The 20,880-nt window shown below is 47.3% G+C and overlaps 2 protein-coding genes across 5 annotated transcripts in view; one reads left to right on the forward strand and one right to left on the reverse strand.

The window, feature by feature from the left end:
• LOC144142721 (box C/D snoRNA protein 1) overlaps positions 1-19,400 on the reverse strand; it is a 33,471-nt gene extending 14,071 nt beyond the window's left edge. Inside the window, exons 1-5 of the mRNA XM_077674400.1 lie at positions 19,258-19,400; positions 18,999-19,171; positions 15,511-15,608; positions 13,106-13,284; positions 11,909-12,070 (exon numbers count right to left, since the gene is read on the reverse strand). Coding sequence (XP_077530526.1) covers positions 11,909-12,070; positions 13,106-13,284; positions 15,511-15,608; positions 18,999-19,171; positions 19,258-19,277 — 632 coding nt within the window. The 5' untranslated portion in view covers positions 19,278-19,400. The remainder of the gene's footprint in view (positions 1-11,908; positions 12,071-13,105; positions 13,285-15,510; positions 15,609-18,998; positions 19,172-19,257) is intronic.
• A 387-nt stretch (positions 19,401-19,787) lies between these two features.
• Positions 19,788-20,880, forward strand: part of Gaba-b-r1 (gamma-aminobutyric acid type B receptor subunit 1) — a 78,005-nt gene continuing 76,912 nt past the window's right edge. For 2 of the 4 annotated variants that reach the window (XM_077674431.1, XM_077674450.1), the window contains exons 1-2: positions 19,788-20,393; positions 20,738-20,872. In XM_077674431.1, coding sequence (XP_077530557.1) covers positions 20,115-20,393; positions 20,738-20,872 — 414 coding nt within the window. In that variant the 5' untranslated portion in view covers positions 19,788-20,114. The remainder of the gene's footprint in view (positions 20,394-20,737; positions 20,873-20,880) is intronic. The other 2 variants (XM_077674423.1, XM_077674441.1) reach the window with 1 other exon arrangement.

Genomic DNA, 20,880 nt, shown 5'->3' on the forward strand with positions numbered 1-20,880 from the left:
GCTCTTCGCAGCAGCTTGTTTCCCGTCACCGCGACATCTGTCTTCTAACATGTCAAACTCTGCACGTAATCACGAGACATGCGCGGAATCTAAATCACGGTGTGTGGCCGCAATGAGCGGCGGGGTAATCGCACCCCGCCACATATGTGACGACTGCTTATTCTCTAACAGGGAACGTTTAGTCTGGAATAATCAAGGCGGACTGAAGAATATCGATATAACCCAGGAGATCTAAGATGAAATCGTACGACGGTTTCGAAAGAACCACACAAGAAATGAGCCAGAGTAATATCACACACTGCAACATGCACTCTAGCCTGATTCGGCTTTCGGTAAAGCGGTACAGTGCAAACATCGCTCTTTCTTGGTCGCCCACTAACCTTCCGCGCGCTGAACGATTTACACTTCTGCACACACGCAACGTTTACATCCGCAGTCGACATAGGTGTGCGGCAATGACGCATAGTTCCACACAAGAAATTTACGGCTGTCGCCTTGCCATGAATATTGAACACTATCTTTGCTTCAATCCGCGTTGTAACTTATGGCCCGGTGTTCACTGTCACTGTGCGGTCGTGTAATCTTGTCGATGCCACCAGCGCATACCGCCAGATGCATGGCTGAGCATGGCTTATCTTATCAACGTGTTCTGATGACCTGGTTTGTGAAAATAATGTTGTTCTAGAATAAAGAGCGAAGCTGGATAATGACCTATATTGCGTCATGAGAAGTGTTTGCGTGTTTTCTAAAATTACATTTATTTTAAATTATTTACATTAGATTAAATTAAATTATAACATGTGCTGAATCTACACCTGTCTTCTTATCTTATCTTTTTAATGGCGGCATTGACAGAAGTCTGCCCCCTGTATGTCGTATCTACGTGTCGTAATTAACAGATGTACAACCAGTTGAGGGTTCGAAGTATCGTATTTACTCGCGTAATGAACCCACTTTTTTTCCAGAAAATTCGGCATAATTTTGAGCGGAGGGTTCATTATGCGGGAAAAAAATTGCAACAGCTTTAGAGGTTGAAATTTGATACAATAAAGTTGCTAAGAGAAGCACTGTCAGAGCCTTGCCATTTTCGTAAAAACATGTAGGTAATTATGTAATCAAATTTCTTTTTTATTCGCAACATGCTAGTGGGTCCCTAGTCGCCATGGAGCTGTCCTCCTTAGTAAAGTCGCTTGCCGCCTCACATTTGTTGGCCCACAGCGCACCGTCTTGCGTGCTATCAAGGCACTTCAAAACTTCTTTTCAAACACCGGGAAAATTCCCTTCTTTGGACCCACGAAACACACGGCGACCCCTGTTCCTCACCCGAAAACCTCGTTTTCGCCTGTAGCGTACATGAAGTGCCGCCCAGCCGAGCGGTTTCCATGTGCGTCAATGCATGCTGCACCAGCATGCGTCAACGCATACTGTGTAGCTCATGTGCTGGCCCATCGTACGGCACGCACTAGGAGCACAAAAAAAAGGTCGGAGCACGGCTGAAAAACATAACCACGAGCGTAATGGCGAATTCGCGGAACCTCAAGAGCAGAGGAGTGCGGAGTACGTTTAGTGCTTTGTTTGCACTCTGCCAGAACCAAACATAGCAACTAAGAGCGAGGAAGGATGCGGAGTACGTTTTGTGCTTTGTTTGCACGCAGGAACGTCTTTGCGGCACAAGAAGGTTCGTTTTGCGTTGAGAAGGTGGCGATCCGCAAGCGCGCAATTTTTAAATTGTGAGCCACGGCACTCGCGCTCACGTCTCTTGCTACTGTTGAGATTTCTTTTTGTTGGTATGCGTTTTTAGCCTTTCTGCGCGTACTGTAGCGTGATATCAAATTACTATGATGGTCTAAGGGATCAGCAACCATGCTGAGATAAAAACATATTCCCTCTGCATTTTTTATTCGAAGTGACAAAAAAGTAAATTTTCAAGAAGACAAGTGGGGGGAGGGTTCATTACGCGAGTGGGTTCATTACGCGAGTAAATACGATACTCAGAAATTACAGAGGGAGGGGGAGAAGGCAAGTAATGTGTCGAAAAAGCGTGGACATACGGTATTAAGTGGAGTTGTGATACGGAAACATTTCTCGAAGCGTCCCCCACGTGCCCTGGCGTGGTTGTTTTGGCACTACTCACAACTAGCCTGAATTGATGAAAGAAGCAGCTGTTCATGCAATTGAAATCATTAAGTTGATTTGAAACTCAGTGTTGCCTTCAAAAGCACCTAGCCCCAATCATAATTTTTCAAGCAACACTCCGCGTTTTACGTGCGCTCTGCATAAAGGAGCAAGCTGCTTTAGACTGAGTGGATGTAGTTCTCTGGAGCGGCGTGCACTATACAGTAGTGTGGTATGCAGTACTAGCAGTACGCATAATGCAATGCGGGCTGTCATATGCAGTTCCAAAAGAGAAGAAAAAAAGCTCGGGGCTACACCCCCGCGTGATACGAGCAGAGATACTGGAACAATTCGGCATGCGAGCTCACTGTTTAGCATTCATTCCAATTTTGATCCAGCAAGTTTTGTTTACAAGTGGCGGGAAGGTGGAGGGCACTTTTAAAATCGCTATTTGTTAGAGCTACCGTATAATGCGGAATATAGGTCGACCCCCTTCCTTGTAGCCGAAAAATGCAAAAAAAAAATAATAATAATAATAATTAGGTACCAACCATTTTTTTATTGAGACTATAACTTGTTTAATCCCAGATTACTCATTTAAAACTGTCTGAAGTATCGTCGGATGACTGCTTCTGGCTCGCTGTTGCCCACACAGCAGGTCGTCCTCGGTGCAGTCCAGGGAATTGCTTATGCAGCACTTCTTAAACACTCGCAAGACGATGTCATCATGAAGCGAGCGCAAAGCATGGGACACTCGTGTGCAGACCGGAGCGACCGCCAGTCTGTGCAGGCATTCAGCAAACACCTAGGGGTATCCATTCGTAGAGACATCGCACGATGCTAGCGGACAAAATTTGCCCCTTTGTACAGCAGCACAGGTGCACAGAGCAGCGCCCATGAAACGAGGCCTTCCGAGCATTGCATACCGAGAGCTGCCCCTTCAGCTAACGCTGCTAGCAACACTTCTTTTGGTGATACCGAACTGGCGCAAGGCGGACACGTCATTGGCCTTGGAAAACCCCCTACTTTTCTTTCAAATGCTGCTGTAAACAGGCACCAAGTGCCTAAACTCATTTTGAGCAAGAAGAAAATTGCACGGACACATTCGCCGACAGCGAGAGAAGCAACAAAACAAAGATGGCGTTGCGTCCGATTGATGGTGGTGGCGATGGTGCCAGGGAGATGCAACACCGCCGTTTTTCTGTCCCGTGACTGCAGCGATCCTAACGTCTGGGGGCTGTACTACATACGAGCATAAATGAACGTTGTTGTTGCATTTTATATTTACTACCTGGTTACTTATTAATTACGGAGTTTTTAATATGCAAGTAAGCTTAAAAGTTGCAGTTCGAGATTTCGAAAATACGAGCGCCACCAGGAGTGGAAAACGGGAACCATGCCTTTCTACTTCGCACCGCTGAAAAGGGGCGTTTCTTGTCGGGCCCACAGGTATGCTACGATCCACGGTGTTCCGAGGGCCGTTTTTTTTTCACCGTGAAGTTCGTTTCATCGAAACAGACGCATGAATGGATTCGCGCCGTCATCACAGATCGTGCTTTGCTGAGTGGTGTCGAAATTCTTCACGCCAGGCCGCATAAAATTCATTTGGATCCCGGTGGACTAAAGGTACGATCTGCATGCTGCTCGTTTTGCTTTTCTACGCTTGCGCGAGATAGCAGGATGCGGTTCAGCAGTAGCTTTATAATTTAAGTGAGCATACACGTACACTATTTATTTATTACATTCTGATTGTCTTCCTTGACTCTTAAATTATGCATGAAATACGCGGCAGAGCATTTGGTAATTTATCCAATGATTAGCTACACACGTTTGTTTATACGTTCGTTATTGATTTAATGCGTTTCGATCGTGTGTTTTGCATTTTAGCGCAAGTGAATGCACGGTATGCAGCAAAATGTATATGAGGCAACATATACAAAAATAATGGAACAGTGTGAGCCTATATATATCTGCACTTTTTTTATTAGCTTTTGATTGCCTGCGTTTAGTTTGTTTTCGTAGCATGTGTTGCTGTTGTTATTATATTAATAATATTATTGTGATTATTATAATTATTATCAGTATTATTGTTATCGTTATTATCAGCCTATTTATGCCTACAGCTGGAGGAAGGCATCTTTTATATACTTATGGCTTTAAAGGGTGGGTCCGTAGGTTCATATCGTGTTGTTAGCACTATGTTAACTAAGTAGTGACTACATAAATAATTAATTGCATTTCAATTGTGTGTTCTGCATTTTCTCTTCACGTGAATCAATGAAACATAGCAAAATGAATTTGTAGCAATAAATATACAAACTAAGCAATTAGTGTATATGTTTATAATGCAATCATAACCATAATTCCGCCACTTATAATTCATAATTTACGCTTCAGTTCCGTGCTTCGAGTTTCAGCTTTAAGTATAAGAACGATATATTCACAAAAACAAAGTTACAGTTGTAATCTGATAAATAATTAGACAATGCTGGCTTAACCTCTTAACCTTTGCTAGTAATTTATTAGTGGTTTTTAAATAAGGTTTTTATAACCAGTTTACTGCAGGGCCCGAGAAATACCTGAGGAATACACAGTACGCGAAAGTATATATGCATGAATAATTTCTTTGCGATTCTGGCGTGGGATGGCTGCGTTTGTCTGCAGAAATGTATTTTGGATTAGGAGAAAAGGTGGGTCGTTGCCACCGAGCATTATGATCGCACAAACAGAAAAACGTATCCGCGTCTCTTAATAATAAAGGATGATTGTAATTTGAACTTTGCCTTTACGATTGGCGTTGTCACAAGTCGTCTTCGTAGCCAAAACCAATTTAAGAAAGAAAGATTCCTAATACATCAGATAACATTTAATTCGAATACAGATGCCAGTTTTAACTCAAAACTATGTGCGCCCGAAAGCCGCATTAAAGCTAGTATTCATTCTAACCCAAATATACAAACGTGCTTGTTGATGTTCCAGATCTCGCATTTGGCCCCAGTGTTGAGAAGGCAGGACCTGGCTCATTTACCACCTCGCCAGATCTACAGCAGCTACCGGCTGTGTCCTGCCCATTTCACCAGCAGAGACTACGCGGACCATGGACAGACAAGGCACTGGACACATATGCACTGGCTGGATACCTAGTTATTAGCATGCGGCCATGTGCCATACACTTTTGTTTGCGACTAAAAGCGCAAAATATCCAAGTTGTGTTTTTACTCTATGGATGGTACATTTAGGCAATAAAAATTAAAATACCTGTACTCTTTATTCTTGTCTAGATTGTGTGTGTGCTAATAAATCAAAACGTCGTACTTAGAATAAGTGGTGCAAAAAGAAGTGGACGCGCAAAACTTCATGCAATCAGAACGAAACAATTGCCCTTTTGATAATTTGGTGGGTTGCGCAACAGGAACAAGGTCCTGCGCTGGCCACCTGAATATCTTCCACTCGCTCAAATTACCTTGCATGTGCGTCCCAATTGAATTTAGCGCTAAATTGCCTCCCCCCCCGCTCGGCTTTTCAGTCCTTATTAAGATGGCGTCTCCCAGTGCATGTCTCCAACGCGCCGCCACATTTTTAGTACCGCCCCCAAACACCAGGGGTTTGTCTGGCGCTGCGAGCGAATTTCGCGTCCCATGCAAGGTATACGCCTCGAGCGCGGCCTGTAGGGGCGCCACTGAAATCCCCCTAGCGGCCCGTTTCGAAAACAGGCGCGGGAGTCTCCGTCCCGCTCCCCACTGTCACCGTTGCTTTTGCGGCATGTTCACGAGTGAGATTTAGCGTTTGCGGGCGTTGGAAATCCATGTTTATGTGGAGCAGTCACTCTGTTCGCAAATGGGGTGTGTTTACGAGAGTGTAAATGCTTCTGACGGGATCTTAGTGTGGTATATTCGGTCTGTATAAGCCCCAGGTGTGTGTCACAGGCCAGTGTCGCGGAACCGGCGTCATGGACCTGATTGTAGTTACACTGCCCTGAATTTACTGGCAGTGTCTCTGTAACCACCGGTTCCTCAGATATTCATGATACGTGTATACACTACGATGTAAATCAGTTTTGTCCGCTTACATATTCAGTGGAACACTCATACCTGACACCACGCCAGTTACTTTTGCCAATAATATACCTCAGATATTGATCACCACCATTTACAAGCCAGTGTGTGTTAATTTCAGGAATATTCAACGTAAGTACGATGGATAATCGAGAATTATACTCAGGAATCAGCACACGACAAAGAGTCGTGATGTCGTGAGGGGAGCGCCCGCAAACATTCGTCTGCTACATATATCCTCTGCGAGGAGCGCGCCGACGGGCTTAAAGGAGCCATGAAGAGAAAATGCAAGTTGGTTTTATTCGAAAGATTTCGTGTTGTATAGTGCCCCCAGCGCTTGTCCGGATACAAACGGTGCTTTATTCACTGAGAAATTATAAATTTAGGTTAAAATTTTGATTTTCCCGCTCAATCGTGCGTTTTCGTGGTCCCAAGTGACATCACTGGAACTGACCGCTCTGCAGCCTAGAGTACCTTCATTCACGCATCCGCCGTACAGGGTAGAGACACGTATACGCTGGCGCCGCCATTTTCGGTTGCTCGCTCGCCGCCGAAGCAAGTCATTGTGTCAAAACCGCGCTAAAATTATCGCCGCAACGCGGTTTACTGAAGAAATTTGAATCATATTGTCTGTTTCGCGTTGCTAGGTCTCGTGGGAAACGAAAAGAATAACGCGTTGAGCCCGTTGGCCCAATTGCGGCGGCACGGGACCGTTCAAAGGTTGTCTCCACCAACAGCGGTGTTGGTTTGTTCCCGCGTTTCTTTACGTTCCGTAACCTAGATGGCGCCACCATACCGTGGCTAAGCGTTTGGTTTGTTTTTGCCCGCATTTAAACCTGGCTTGTTTTTGTTCTGGGAGAAAATATTCGTTCCCTGAAACAGTGCTTGCTCGACAAATGGGGTCACGTAAAACACCGTTGCTTGCGTCAATCGGCCAGTGTCGTCTGAGACAACCCCAAGCCCCGTAGTGCTGTGCAGCTAAACAAGCATGCTGTGTGCAGTACGAACAGCAGAACGCATCAGTACTTCTATGTTTACATGTGCTTTCGTAACTTCCACTGTTTGTCCCATCATTCTTATTGCTTTGTAAAGAATGTGGCCTAAATTTAGGCGCAAATTGCTCGTTCATCTAGTTTGTAAGTTCTACCTAATTTGCATCTGCTTCTGCCAGCCTCCGCCAATCGCAGAGCTTAGCTCATGTGACGACATAGGTTCTGTTGCGGGAAATGAGCTGGTGGGTCGCATGACCGTTCCCGTTTTTCCTAATTATGTAGCTTATTTGAGCGAAGTTTACATTAAAAGTGGTGTCAGTATGATTCTAACGAGACAATCTTTTGAATGAACCAAACTTGTGTTTTCTCTTCATGGCTCCTTTAAAATATAACCGGCGTCCGCGATTAAACGCATCTTCGAAATATCGTCACATGGCACAGGGAGCCTGCAGAATAAAGGAGAAACTGAAATCATAGGGCCTTATCACATACCACACTCTTCCAACGACACCTTTCATCGGTTGTGAACTGCCTACCCTGCATACTTCCAAAAATGCGTCCTCCGAGCGATCAGCTGTTCGTTGAAGTCGAAAAACAAAATGACAGTGACCGCGATATTTGTGTGTGTGATTACTAAAACGTTCATTGCTTGATTCCGCTCCGCATTTGTACACAGCGTCCCCCTCCCCTACCCCCCACCTATATCTCGCGAAATAGCAGTTCATTTCGCGTATAGTTGGTCTGGCGAGCTTCGACGAACGTCTCTAGCATGTCAGAAGCTGCACTGTATTTTTTTTAATTTCCGTTATAGCTATTATGTTTCTTCCGCACTTGCACAGCATGTATTTTTCCATGGTTACATATTAGATTGCCTTGGTTCTTGCTATAAGGCGTGTGTGATCACATATTCAACGACGTACAGGCTTCAAATATACTTAACATTTCGGCATGGTTTATATCCTTATAAAAGGCATATGTTATTGTCCGGGATTGGCTAATCACATCCCCGAAACATATTTTTCTGTGACGTATATATTCGAAACGAAGCCGCATTCGTTTTCCAGGCTGCAAAATGAAGCCAACCTCTCACTGTGCCAGTATCAAGTCTAAACGAGGCGAAGTAGAATTCATTTGTGCCTGACGTATTTGGAGGTGACAGGGGTGATATGCTGCTACCGTCGCCGACGCCCGGAAGAGCGGCGACGATGCGCGCAGAACCGCGCCCCCGGGTAGCTCTTGCTGGCGATCGCGTGCTCTACGAAGACGCAGCTGCTTTTTAAGTAACCTAAACGTACTCTTTGCTGATAGACGTCACCATAACGAGTTTTTTTAGGGCACGGAAAGGCGAAAATAAGCGAAACAGAACCAAAACTCTGCACGAGCCCCTATCAGCCACGCAGCGCACATCCTGTCAACGCCGCGGAGAGGCGGCGGCAGGCGGCGCAGCGATCGCGAAGCTCGAGGCGTATAGGAAGTTTCACTCCCCTGATGGTGCCTTTGGGGTTTGGATGGCCTCGATGGGCTGCCCGGTCGCCAGATGACAACTGCCAGTGACTCAAATACAGGTCGCGGGGTGACTTTTCGGCAAATTTTTCTGTAAAAAATCTCGACCTATATTCCGCATTTACGGTAGTTGGCTTCTGTCGGCTTTTGTAATTACATGTAGCACACAACAGAATTCCCATTCGCCAACTTACGGAACGCAGTGCCATTCGTGGCCCGAAGTGTGAAAAAGGAAGCGTTTCTCTAGCAGCCAGATGTCTGAATGGGGTCTCTACATTTCGTATTCCCGTTCTGCAAACAAATCCTTAACGTATCTTCGCCATACGATAACTTAATTCCGTCGGGTACCGGTTACCCAGGCGGTGCTGTCGAACCAGTTAATCAGGCCCGCAACGGACGCGAAGCTGCGCCCAACGAACCGCCTCCCAAGCAGACTACAAATTCAGCCGGAATGCGCCTTGCCGTCGCGCCCCGCGAACTGAGCAGCACCGGAGCACAGGTATCGCTATGCCATTCGTAGTGCCATCTACATTGTGCTCCGCAAGTGAGGGACATTAAGGGCCCGTCGGAGAGAGCGAAGTCAGTGCTCCTGCTTATCTTACTCCGTGGCTCCCACTATGTGCCGAACGCGTTCTTGAATGGGAAATCTATGCGAAGTACGTGCTGTACGAGACTGATGTCCCAGTTACCGGAACGCTGTTCGACACCTACATTGTTGAAATAGCTGTGGACAATGCAGCTGATCATGCAGACAACCAGGAGCCCCGAGAAGCACTTACAATGGCAAAAACAAACACACGCTACGCCTGCTTCGCAACAAGGTAGAATGTAGCGGTGGCAGCCAACAACTGATGCGACGCAATCAGCAGCTCGAGAATGCTTTCCTGGCAGCGGACAAGAACGCAAAAAAGGTGAGCGTCACGCAGTTCTTTCTTCCACAATAATTTAAATTCATTTTTCCTGCAAATTATTTTGCCTTTTAATCACGAAAGCTTCCCTGCGCAGTGGAACTTTTGTTACCAGCACTAGCTCTTACCTGGCCACAAATTTTTGGCATTTCACTTAACTCGAAACTCCGCTTATCTCAAAAATTTCAGTGGATTTTACAGTTTCGAGTTAACAAGGGATTACAGTACAGTCACTCCCAGATATATCAAACCTGGATATATCGAATTATTGCATATATCGAACAGTCCAAGCATCCCCTTGGAAATCCTAAGCAAAAGTATAGCACCTTTGTACCTGTGCATCGAACTCTCGTCCACCGTCACATTCCATATATCAAACGTTGTGTCGCAACAAGTGCCCCTGCCAGTGCACTTGCCCTGCTGAAGCTTTAGGCGATGATGATGAAGATGACTTCCTGCGCGTCGCGTCGCTTGGGTGGTCTTACACTTGCTCAATACGCTAGCACGAGATTAGCCTCATGAGAATGAGAACGCAGGGTGTGATTGGATGCAAAAGGTGAAGGGGAAACCGACGGCAGACATTGTGACCTAGCGGCTGCTCTGCTGACATGGAGACCGGCGTGGCGTGGTGCGAGTTTGTTTTGTTTTCGACACTGTCTTTGGAGACATGTTCACGAAAAAACGTTAAAATTTGGATTTAAGGATGAAGGCGCACATCATTAGACTGGTGAAGGCCAGTACAAAGAAGTCATCGGTTGCGGAGGCATTCAAAATTTGAAATTCCTCGCAGCACGTTTGAGCACGACACTGCGCAGCAAGCTGACGCAAGGCGAAGGCAGTGCAGCCAGGCCATTCTGGAGTATGCCGTGTGCGTGTTCCTGAAGCTGGTTCTGCAAAGAGGTTTTGTTGCGGCTCCAGGCGAGGGGTGTTCAGATAGAAAAGACGACAACGTTGAGTGCCTCAAGAGTGAATTAGAGCGCTGTCAGCATTCCCATGCAAAATTCCGGGTGCCACAACAGCCGCACTGGTTCCGGGTGCGGCACCAATTCATCGGCGCTGTGAAGAGTTGAGGAGCTCTTTCTGCTCTGCCAATGAATAAATACCTGCAGTTAAGATCTTTCTTCAAGGTGCAGTTGTGTGTCCTCAAGCAGCAGTTACCAACTGCACCTCTTCCACCAAAGCCCGTTGTTACCCCTTAAAACTTGGGTAAGGATGGAAAACAAAAGCACTCGTTGGTGGTATTAACAGCTTTGCAGTCGGCAAAAGCGTCGCAGCACAAATTAAAATTATTTACACCGCGCTACACTTGAACGTGACTTGGCACATTCGTGTGCTTATTTCGCACTCTTAGCAGAAAGCATTTCCGCAGCTGAGAGCTTGGGCACCATAAGAATGATGAGCTCGTTTCGAAGGTACTGAACAAATCCGTCCCCACCCCCGAAGGACTGGTTGCTGATAGAGCCATTCCTGTCTTGACATTCTTCCATTCTGTGTGACTTAAAATTCCTGGATTCCCTGTGCTAAAAGAACTGCCGGAGGTTCTGAGCACCAAACATTCTGATACTCAAGATGGAGGCAGGTCGAGGAGCATGCCGAAGTACATGCCCGCTCCCCCTACTCCAGTGGACATTTAGTGTTGTTTTTTCACACAGAATTATAGACTTAAAGGAGACTGACTTCAAGCAGCAAGTCATTGAGATGGGTCTGGTTTGTCATCGCCTTTAGATGTTTCTTTTGTCATCGAATCACCCTCCATTTCACGTAAATCTGTTAAAATAGTAACTCTTGTGTGGTGTGTGGCTTATTTTAACGAAGAAAATAACCGTTTTCCTGCAGCACAAGACTTGTCCGCTGTTTTTACTGCAAGTCAAAAATTTGTCATAAGATGCGTTGCTCAAGTAAATACAATTGAGCCTACATGTGCCTAAATGACGGTATTCGTTGCCTATATTTGCCTAAATGGCCCTTTTCATTACCTATTACAGGCACAAAGCCTTGATTTTTCGTGCCTAAAGTTCGGGTCCCTAGTCATCACATAATGCAGACTTGCCCAACTAAGGTGCTACTTGCCAAAACAAAGGCTACATTCATTCTATTACATTGAGCTTGCTTCTACTTACAGCAAACTATACAACAATCAGCCATCTCATGACACACATCAATTTTCCCAACATGCCAACTACCTACTACTACAAGCCCCTGTACCTCATTATTTGTTTCACTTTTACTTATTTCATTTACACGCACTGCCAATCCTTCCAGACATCTCTACACAAGAGAGTGCACGGACAAACTGAAAAGCGCTGTGAAGTTCGCCAGCAGGGGGATACTCTACCACTGTTCAGCAGCCGGTTTCCCTTCTGCAGCCAGGAGGATGGAGACGCCCTGCATTCCTGCCGTCAGGTAAGGCTGCAGAGGGTTTTTCAGCTCGGATCGACAGGTCTCCAGTTTCAGGTGTTTTCCGAGGCACTCGCCCAAGCTTTGTCGCTCGTGAATCCTGCGTGGAAATAGCAACAGGAGCCAGTCGAATCGCGGCTTTCAATAAACAAAACAGGCCTGCCTCATCTCAGCAGCACTGAGCGGCCTGCAGAAAACCAGCTACAGCAGTTGCATGAATAGAAGTAAACACCCACTCCTAACAGCAACATTCCCCTGTGTGCTGAAGGCGCAATTGGACGGACGCTAATTTTTACGCTTATATGTGGGGCGTCTTGTGAGGCACCTAAAATATAACCACCCACCCAATACGGCTGTTGACTACTGCACTCTTAGACAGCTAATGGGTAGAACAACTTCTCAAGTTTAGCAACATGTGCCAGACTAGAGACCTGGCCCACAACTGTCTCCTGCAACCGCAATGTTTCACAGAAAAGCACAGCCATCCTACATAGCCATTTGGTAGCACTGGGAGTATGCATTGTCCCGTTTGTCTGTCATTGCGTCTCTTTCTGGGCAAGGACGACAACAAGGGCCAACAGCTCCATTTCTGTGGTGCAAGGTTGTCCTGTAAAAATGCTATGTTGCTACCAATCTGATGTAATTAAAAGTAGGTGATTCATGCGTGCATAAGGTCCTCAACTAAAATGTGAAGATAAGCATGATGACAGTGGCAATGGTACAGGCATGAAGGCATCACAAAACCTCTAAGCATGTGTTTCCACTGACAATAGCAGTGAGGGCTCCGGCATGTAACAGAACTTCCAGTACCCTCCTCATTTCTGAAAGGGTATGAAATTACATCAGGTGAGACACGACCATTAACAACCCGGTTTCAATCTGTATCCTCCCGAAATTCAACAGCCATGATTGAAAATAGAAAGTATACTAAACCAGTTCAGGGTTTCCCTGTGCCTCATAAAACATCTAATTAAATTTTCCACACCTTTAGGGACACAAAGCTTAGTTGACTTGATCAACGTATCTGTCACCAGAAGGTCAGGCTTTCCATTCATCATCCCTAGCAGCGGCGTCAAAGAATTCCTTCGAGAAGGTCCCAAGGTGACGCAAAGAGGAAGACCTGAGTGCCCCACACCTTTGCTGCTCGTGCACCTTGATGTGGGAAGCGGAGAAGATCCAGGCCACATGCCAGTAGATGCAGCGCTCGCGGAAGTTGTACTGCGACTTGTTCTCCTGCCGCTTGGTGAAGCAGCGTGGCAACAACTTGAGCACGGTGCCCCGTCGCCGGCACTCGGCCTGGAACTTGTGCAGGAACTGAGGGCAAGAGGAGGCAGACGAGCCAGTGGAACAGTCGCACAAGAGATCACAGTCCTTTCTCGGTCCGTGAGGGGCACAAAAAGCCTAATGTGTTCCGAGTACGAAAGTGGCCAAGTCGGATCAAGTGCACGAGTTGCCATTCCCTTCGTTCATCCAACTACATACCATTTCAACGTCAAAACGTGCACCTCCAGCTGTGGCACGCAGTATGCAATACAACCCAGTCAACAATTGACATGGCTAGACTGCGTGCATCTGTTGCTTTGCTTTACACAGCGAAAGCTGTACCGTATTTACTCGCGTAATGAACCCACTTTTTTTCTTGAGAAGTTACTTTCTTGTTACCTTGCATAAAAGATGCAGTGGGAAAAGAAAGGGTACTGTTCAGTATATTTTTATCTCAGCATGGTTGCCAATGCCGTCGACAATCGCAGTAACTTGACATTACGCCACAGTACAGGCAGAAACGCTAAAAAAACGCTCGAACAAAAAAACCTCAACAGTAGCCAGAGATGCGAGCGCAAATACCGTGGCGCACAATTTAAAAATTGCGCGCTTGTGCAACGCCCTTTGCTGAACGCAAAACAAACCTTGCGTACAGCGCCATGGAGGCACTGTGGTGCGCGAGCAAAGCATCAAACATTCCTTCACCGCTCTGTGCTGTTCCGCAACTTCGCCATCACACTCCACGGTTTTGTTGCTCAGCTGTTTACATCTTTTTCGTGCTTCTGATGCGCAGGGTACGATGGGCCGGTACATCAGCTACGCAGCCAGTTTTAAACTGAAGGTGATAGAGCATGCCTTGAAGCGTATGGGCAGCACTTCAGTGTTGACCCAGTGCTGGCGAAAACGAGAAGTTTGGGCAATGAACAGGAATCACCGTGCGTTTCGTGGGCCCAAAGAAGGGAAGCTTCCCAGTGTGGAAAAGAAGTCTTGGAGTGCCTTCACACGGCATGGAGAGTGATGCACTGTGGGCCGACGACGACCGGGAGGCCGCAAGCGACTTCAGTGAGGAAGACAGCTCCGATGGCAAGTAGGGGGCCACTAGCGTGTTAAGAATAAAAAAATTTGGTTATATTTGGTTACCTATGTGTTTTTACTGGAAAGGTATGGTTCTGATATTGCTTCTCATGGCATTTTTATATACGACATTTCAATTTTTTAAAATCTGTTCTAACATAAACCCTCCCCCAAAATTTAAGCCGAATTTCCCGAAAAAAGATGGGTTCACTAAGCGAGTAAATACGGTAATACCAGCCATGGTTGGCAATACCGCAGCATATCAGGTGTTGATGTTCAATGTTATTTCTTCTTTCACAGGAGTTTGTGCATGTAGATTTTGACAGATGGTAGGCAGGCTATCAGTGAAAGCACACACACACACATCATACCTCAATCAATCTCTCTTCCACAGTCTTTAGGCTAGGAGCAGGAACCTTTCTCTCCTATCCAACCCTCTCACACCTCAACCACACCCGTGCCGTACTATCGAGAGTATTCATTCAGCCTCTCCATCAAACCTCAAGCCACGGTGGCAACGATGAGTTTTGTCATCATAATGACGGGTCATCATTACGATGACAACTAGCGTCACTAAATAAGCTACACTTAAGAGTACCACCACTTTGTGCACCAGGAAGCGTCTGGGGGCCATTTTGTTTCTGGCTTGCAGTGTTGCCATCTCTCCTAACGAAACCGCCGCCGGTTGCGACGGGCAGAGTGCGACCGGCCGCTCTAGTGTTCGCACAGCAGAGAGAGAGAGAGAGTGGAAAGGCCCCGAGAAACAAAATGGCTACGCCCATATGTAAACAAATATTACGTGGTGCCGACCGACCAATGAAAATCCTGGCGGCACATAACAATGAGAGAAAAGAGTGCCGATACTCTAAAAGCCTTTATTTAGTGATGCTAATGACAACTATTCACACACCCTGACCTGTCCTCATTGCTAGAATTGTTCATCAATGATGATGCTGATAGCTTGATTGCAGTGTGTTTTGTTCCCCACCATCTTTGTTTTTTTTTGGGGGGGGGGGGGACACAAAAGCAGGATGTGTTTGCTGGAGGGGTGGGCAGTGAGAAACCGTTACGAGACACACCTCGTTAGATGCCAAATGCTCAAGTCATCCATCTATGCAAGTGTGACGCAGCACTGAGAAAGACACACAGAAATGAAAAAGACACGACAATACCAGTGAGACTTTCAACTCAAGACCAACTCACTCCGGGAAGTGTTTTCTGCTGAGGGTACACGCCCAGTGCAGGCTTGGCTCGGCTTGCACTGTCTATGACCCTTGCCGATTCTTCAAGGAACCGGTAATCTAAAGAGAAACAAAAGCAAAAAAAAAAAAGGACACAGAAAGAACACTTGCAGATCTCCTAAAATAGACAAGTGCCAGTAACTGCACATTAGCGCTGTGCAATAAATAAAAAAAAATAAAAAAAATTCTAGGTGTTTCTCAAAACAACTCATACAGGCAAAATTGACATGATGCTCATGAAAGATTAGAGAAAATAAAGTTGGCAGCAATCGGTCCTAATACGATGCCAATGTATTTTTATCATTATAGCCAAGCCCCATTATGAGACGTGCCAAGTACAACAACTTAGCTAAATAAGATGCATCAGTGCACACCTAATGGAATGTCACATTTGAGTGTGGAGCTGAACCATGACTGGCTATAAGCACCTGCCCGTGCTTGGCAACCCCTGTGCGTCCCATTTGATTTTGCTTGCCTGGCTCTTTTTTAGTTCCCTACAATGCCACTGTAACAGCTTGCGCTGCATTTGACCCTCACTTATAAAGCTGATCATCTTTTTTTTTCTTGTCAGCTATTCATTGGCTTTGCACACTTGCTCAATCTGCTGCTGTTTCATTTTTTCTCTCAGGTTATTGCACTTAGTCCATGCAAACACTTAGTCCATGCAATCCACCAGGTGTGTGCACACATGCAATGTGCTAGACTGTGTGCTCAAAAGGGTTTTTTTGAGTACCCTGCTTTTGACGAGCATATTATAATACGCGATGGTTTATTGCTACGTACCGCTGTGCATGACCTGCAGCTGCACGGCAAAGGGAATTTCCTTTCCCAAGTTTCTCGTCCCCTCTTTAGCGAGCAGGGGCTGAAAAAGATATCTCGAAGATAACCCCCGGCTCCATCACAGGCACTGACACGGGTGGGCTGTCAGATCCAACTTTGCCATTTGTTGAGCTTGTAAGCCACCCCAAGAGAGCTGCTACAACCATACATCCCACGCTACTGAACGAGCACAGCTGCAGCCATTGAAGGAGTTCACGTCTCTAGTGATCCCTTCACTAACGGGGAAAAAAAAAAAAAAAAAAAAAAAACCTCTCTTCCGTGCCAAAAGGATGGGGATACCACACACAAAATGTCCCAGTAGGAGCTCTTGCACACAAATCTACAAGGTCCTTCCTGTCAAATTTTGCACATTTACTGGCACAGCTCCACACAAAATGAACGAAAGCTTCCCAACGTAATGTCAAAGTCAAGAAAGGCTCTGCAAATTTGAGTAAATATTAATACTCAAAAATAGAAATGATAACTGAGCAGACAGATATGGTACAAGTGCGGTTTATAAGCGTAAGCTAAGAGGCGGATAGAGAATGATCAGTACATTCCAGGTACTGATCGGTACCACAGGTACTGATTAATACAACCGCTACATCTTATGCCAGCAGTTGCAGGTCGCGGTGCGAACAAAACAACGCTGGTGGAGTCTAGGGCTAAATTTAACGCCATCTGACAGCACACACCATCCCTACCCAGCTTTGTCTCAACCCACTGGCTCCCAAGTGCTGGCTGCATGAGCAAGTCGCTATCTATAAAGCGTGTTGTGCGATGAGCTAGCTTGAATCGAGCAACCTCAATCTCAGAGCTCCCTGCTTTAGAAGCCAAGCGACTGGCTTACTTCAATGGCCCATGCACCACGAGACAAAAGGCAGAGAAAAGTAACGAGGCTCCTTTGCACTCCCGTGCTCTGTTGTTTGCACAAACTTTCATTGAGAGTACCAAAAAACAATGTGCCCGACAGTTCTTGGCTGCCACTTTAGCCTACCTTTTGCAACCTTAGGGGCAGCACACATTTGTTTTTTTTCCATAGTGAATGGTTTTAAAACCCTGAAGACTACAGATAGATTGCACTGGTTGCTAGTTACACTTTTCTGTTGTTATAAACTTTGTGCGCAGTTATTTTTGCTAAAAATATTTTGGGACTTAGTGCAATATTTGCAAGCGTGCCCCCTTACATCTAGCCTGGCACTTCCGCACTTCATCACCCTTTGTTCCTGTGATACTCTCTCCTGCATTTGGTCTTTTCTTGCTTTCATCCTGCTTTGCATTGCACAAAGATGTGGCATCAGCTATCCAAGCTGTCTTTCTTTTCAAAAGCATATCGTCTTCCCTTATGCAGAGTGCTGGTGTTCCATGTGTCAGTAATAATGTCTTGAAACATTATAAATAAAAGCTTTTCATTTAGAAGGGTGACAATGTAAATACGTTAATTAAAAAAAAAAAGTGTCAATGCAAATATCGTGCAGGGTGCCTCGGGAAAGCACTGTGGAGCAGAAGGTGACATTAGGAGATGATATGAGTAGCTCCTGTCGAGGGCACCGTAGCCAACGTGGATACCAAGATCACAAGCTAAAAGGAAAAAAAAAAAAAAACAGAGGGTCAACACTGGAATAAATTACCGGCTGCATGAAACAACACTCCGCTATTCATTGCGGACATTTCTGGTTAATGTGCTCAAGTCACACTAATAACAATAGTAAAGGCATGCCAGCCTTTATGCACACAACAGCTTTAAATGACTGTGGCCGAGAAACGCTTAATAAATTCCCCAGTTGCTGCTAATGCTAAGTGAGCGCGGAAGAAACGCCGCCAGCCACCACAGCGAGACGCGCAGACGAATGGCGAGGGAAACGCGCATGCTTCCGCTCTCATATTTCGTCAACATTTCGTTTCGCCACCGTTCTTGATGGCATATATCCTGCCCTGCCCCACAACAAACGCTGAGATCTGGACGTAGCTAAGACGTAGCGAGGGTAGGCCAGCAGACGCACGGGCGTTTTAACCTTTCGCTCTGGCCTCGCACGCCACCGAAAGCGTACACATTTGCTGCGCAAATAAAAAAATTAAAGAAGAGGCACTTTAGATGAGGTCCCCAGGCCTTAGTGCGCGCCATACCGGCACTTTGGCTGTCCTGCGGTCACTGCGCTTCGTGTTTCCACTCAAAAATAATGGGTCTATTCGATCCAGCCTGCACCTCTTGAACCAGTTCACAGCTGTGCAAAGCGGGTTCCGCCATCGGCGGAACCAGACCTGCACATTTTTCGTCTGCTTCTGCACCTCCTCGGCAGGGAGTGCAGGCAAAGCCATGAACCCGTCCTGCACCCCCTGCACCCGTCGGCACCACCGGTGAATCGAACCAAATCGAACGGCGCGGTTCAGGTGCCGCGAGCTGCACCGCTGAAACGAACGGCGAAGTGCGGCACCGCCTGAACTGGTTCACGCGGTGCAGGTGAAACGAATAGACCCATGTCACTGGTTAACTAGTGACACTAGGTTGCAGCACAGGACAACCTCAAAGAGTAGCACGATTGCTGCGCAGTTCGAAGGGAACTCAGTCGAGACGTATCGTTTACGCCGCTTTGTTTTCCAGCTGGCGAAAACGCAAATTTCATGACGCACCGCTAAGCAGATCCAGATCCGTGAACTCGTCGAGGGAGATGTACGAGGTTTTGTCGCGTACGCCGTCGCAGTCGTCGTTCTTCTTGTGCCGCTTGACGCAGGGCAGCGAGCAAGACCGGGCAGAGCATTTCGGGCAGCAGTACTTTGAAGGCTCGCCGCACTGACCACACGTCCTGCGAAACAGGGGAGAGCACAAGGCGTCGTCCTTGAAATGCCGGCGATCGCGAGAAATAAAAACACAACGCACGTGTTTCCTCACCTTTCAAACGGCGCTGCCATGACTGTTTTGATCTGACGTAGACGCTGCGCTCCTGCCACTGCTTCAACCGCTTCTACGCACTGCCCGCCGTCTGCTACAGCGGCGTCCTCTAGCCGCCCGTAGCGCCGCCGCCAGGGCGTCAGCTGCGACCGAAACCAATTCGAGTCGCCAAATCGGTGATTGTCGAAGAATAGCAAATGTCAGTTTTAATACCGTCACTTAGTACGCAATTTTCCGTGCGTCCGACGAAGACAGGGCTCGAAATATGCGGCACAAACGAGCATAAAAACTGATCTCATCTCGCGCATCAGTTTTGTCCCTTTTGCGTCCCTTTCAAAAATGTCCCTTTTGGCGAGCCCTGATTGGCTAAAAGCAAACAGCCGGAAGTGACGTAACGCAAGCGCGGCAAACCTGCTGCCAACTCTCCTCCATGCTGCCAACGTCCACTTCTTAACCGGAAGTACGTCACGATAAAAGGGACGCAAAAGGGACGTTTTCAAAAGGGACAGTTACGAGAATACCGCCCCAGGAAATGGCGGTCGCCTAGCAACGGCAGACGACTTGTTCTCGCCCTCTTTCAAGGGCTCGTGCGTAATGTGGTGGCGGCGGTGGGGGTAGTGGGGGTGCTCGGCCGCGGCGTCAGCCGACAAGTGCAAGCGCGCCGGGGAACGTCGTTCTGGCCGTCACCGATTGCGTCTCGCCGACGATGGACTCGATCGGGCCGATGCACGACGATGCGACTGCGGTCCGCGGCTGGGACGCTCACGAGCGCGGCCTCGGTGGTCCACTCACCCAGTTTGCGGCATTGAACGGAGTGATCGCCGCGCACGGCGATCGATAGAGAAGCGAGCGTAGGAATGAGCGCGATGGGGGGCACCCTTTCGCTGGCCCTGCTGCTCTGCGCGATGCTGCCCGGCGCGAGCCCCCTGCAACCCAACGAGAATGTCGACATCAGCGTGCAGCAGCAACCGCTCAAGAGCTTGTACATAGCGGCGGTGTTCCCCATGAAGGGCCACGGCGGGTGGCTCGGCGGCCAGGGATGCCTCCCGGCCGCGCTGATGGCCCTGGAGGACGTGAACAAGCGATCGGACCTCTTGATTGGCTACCAGCTCGAGATTGACTGGAGGGACAGCCAGGTGCGTCGGCCTTGGCACACATCTCGTGCATCCGAACATGCCGGGCGACCTTTGACACTTGCGCCGCCGAGTTCCTCCGCTTAAACAGATGTTTCGCCCTCTTTTGTTCTCTTGCACCCAACTGGTGCAGTGAGTTTAGATTCGGTTAACCATTCGCCGAATGCTCAACGCTTGGTTAATCACTAATCACTGCACTGTTGGGGTATAACTACCGAAAAGGTATAGATCTGTGGCGTGAACGCGACGCCGTGTTTGTTCTCTTAAGGCAACCCGGCAGTGTGATCTTGACATGTCTTCCTTGCTCTCGAAAGCAATCGCTTCAATCCCTCTGTCTTCCCTTGCAGTGTAATCCTGGCCTCGCTGCAACGGTCATGTACGACCTGCTGTACAATGAGCCACAGAAACTGATGCTGCTTGGAGGGTGCAGCATCGTGTGTTCTACAGTGGCAGAAGCTGCCAAAATGTGGAACTTGGTTGTTGTAAGTGC

The sequence above is a fragment of the Haemaphysalis longicornis genome, unplaced genomic scaffold, assembly GCF_048455015.1.
Source record: "Haemaphysalis longicornis isolate Haplotype H1 unplaced genomic scaffold, Haemaphysalis longicornis Haplotype H1 scaffold_1, whole genome shotgun sequence".
In the NCBI taxonomy this organism is placed as follows: Eukaryota; Metazoa; Arthropoda; class Arachnida; order Ixodida; family Ixodidae; genus Haemaphysalis; species Haemaphysalis longicornis.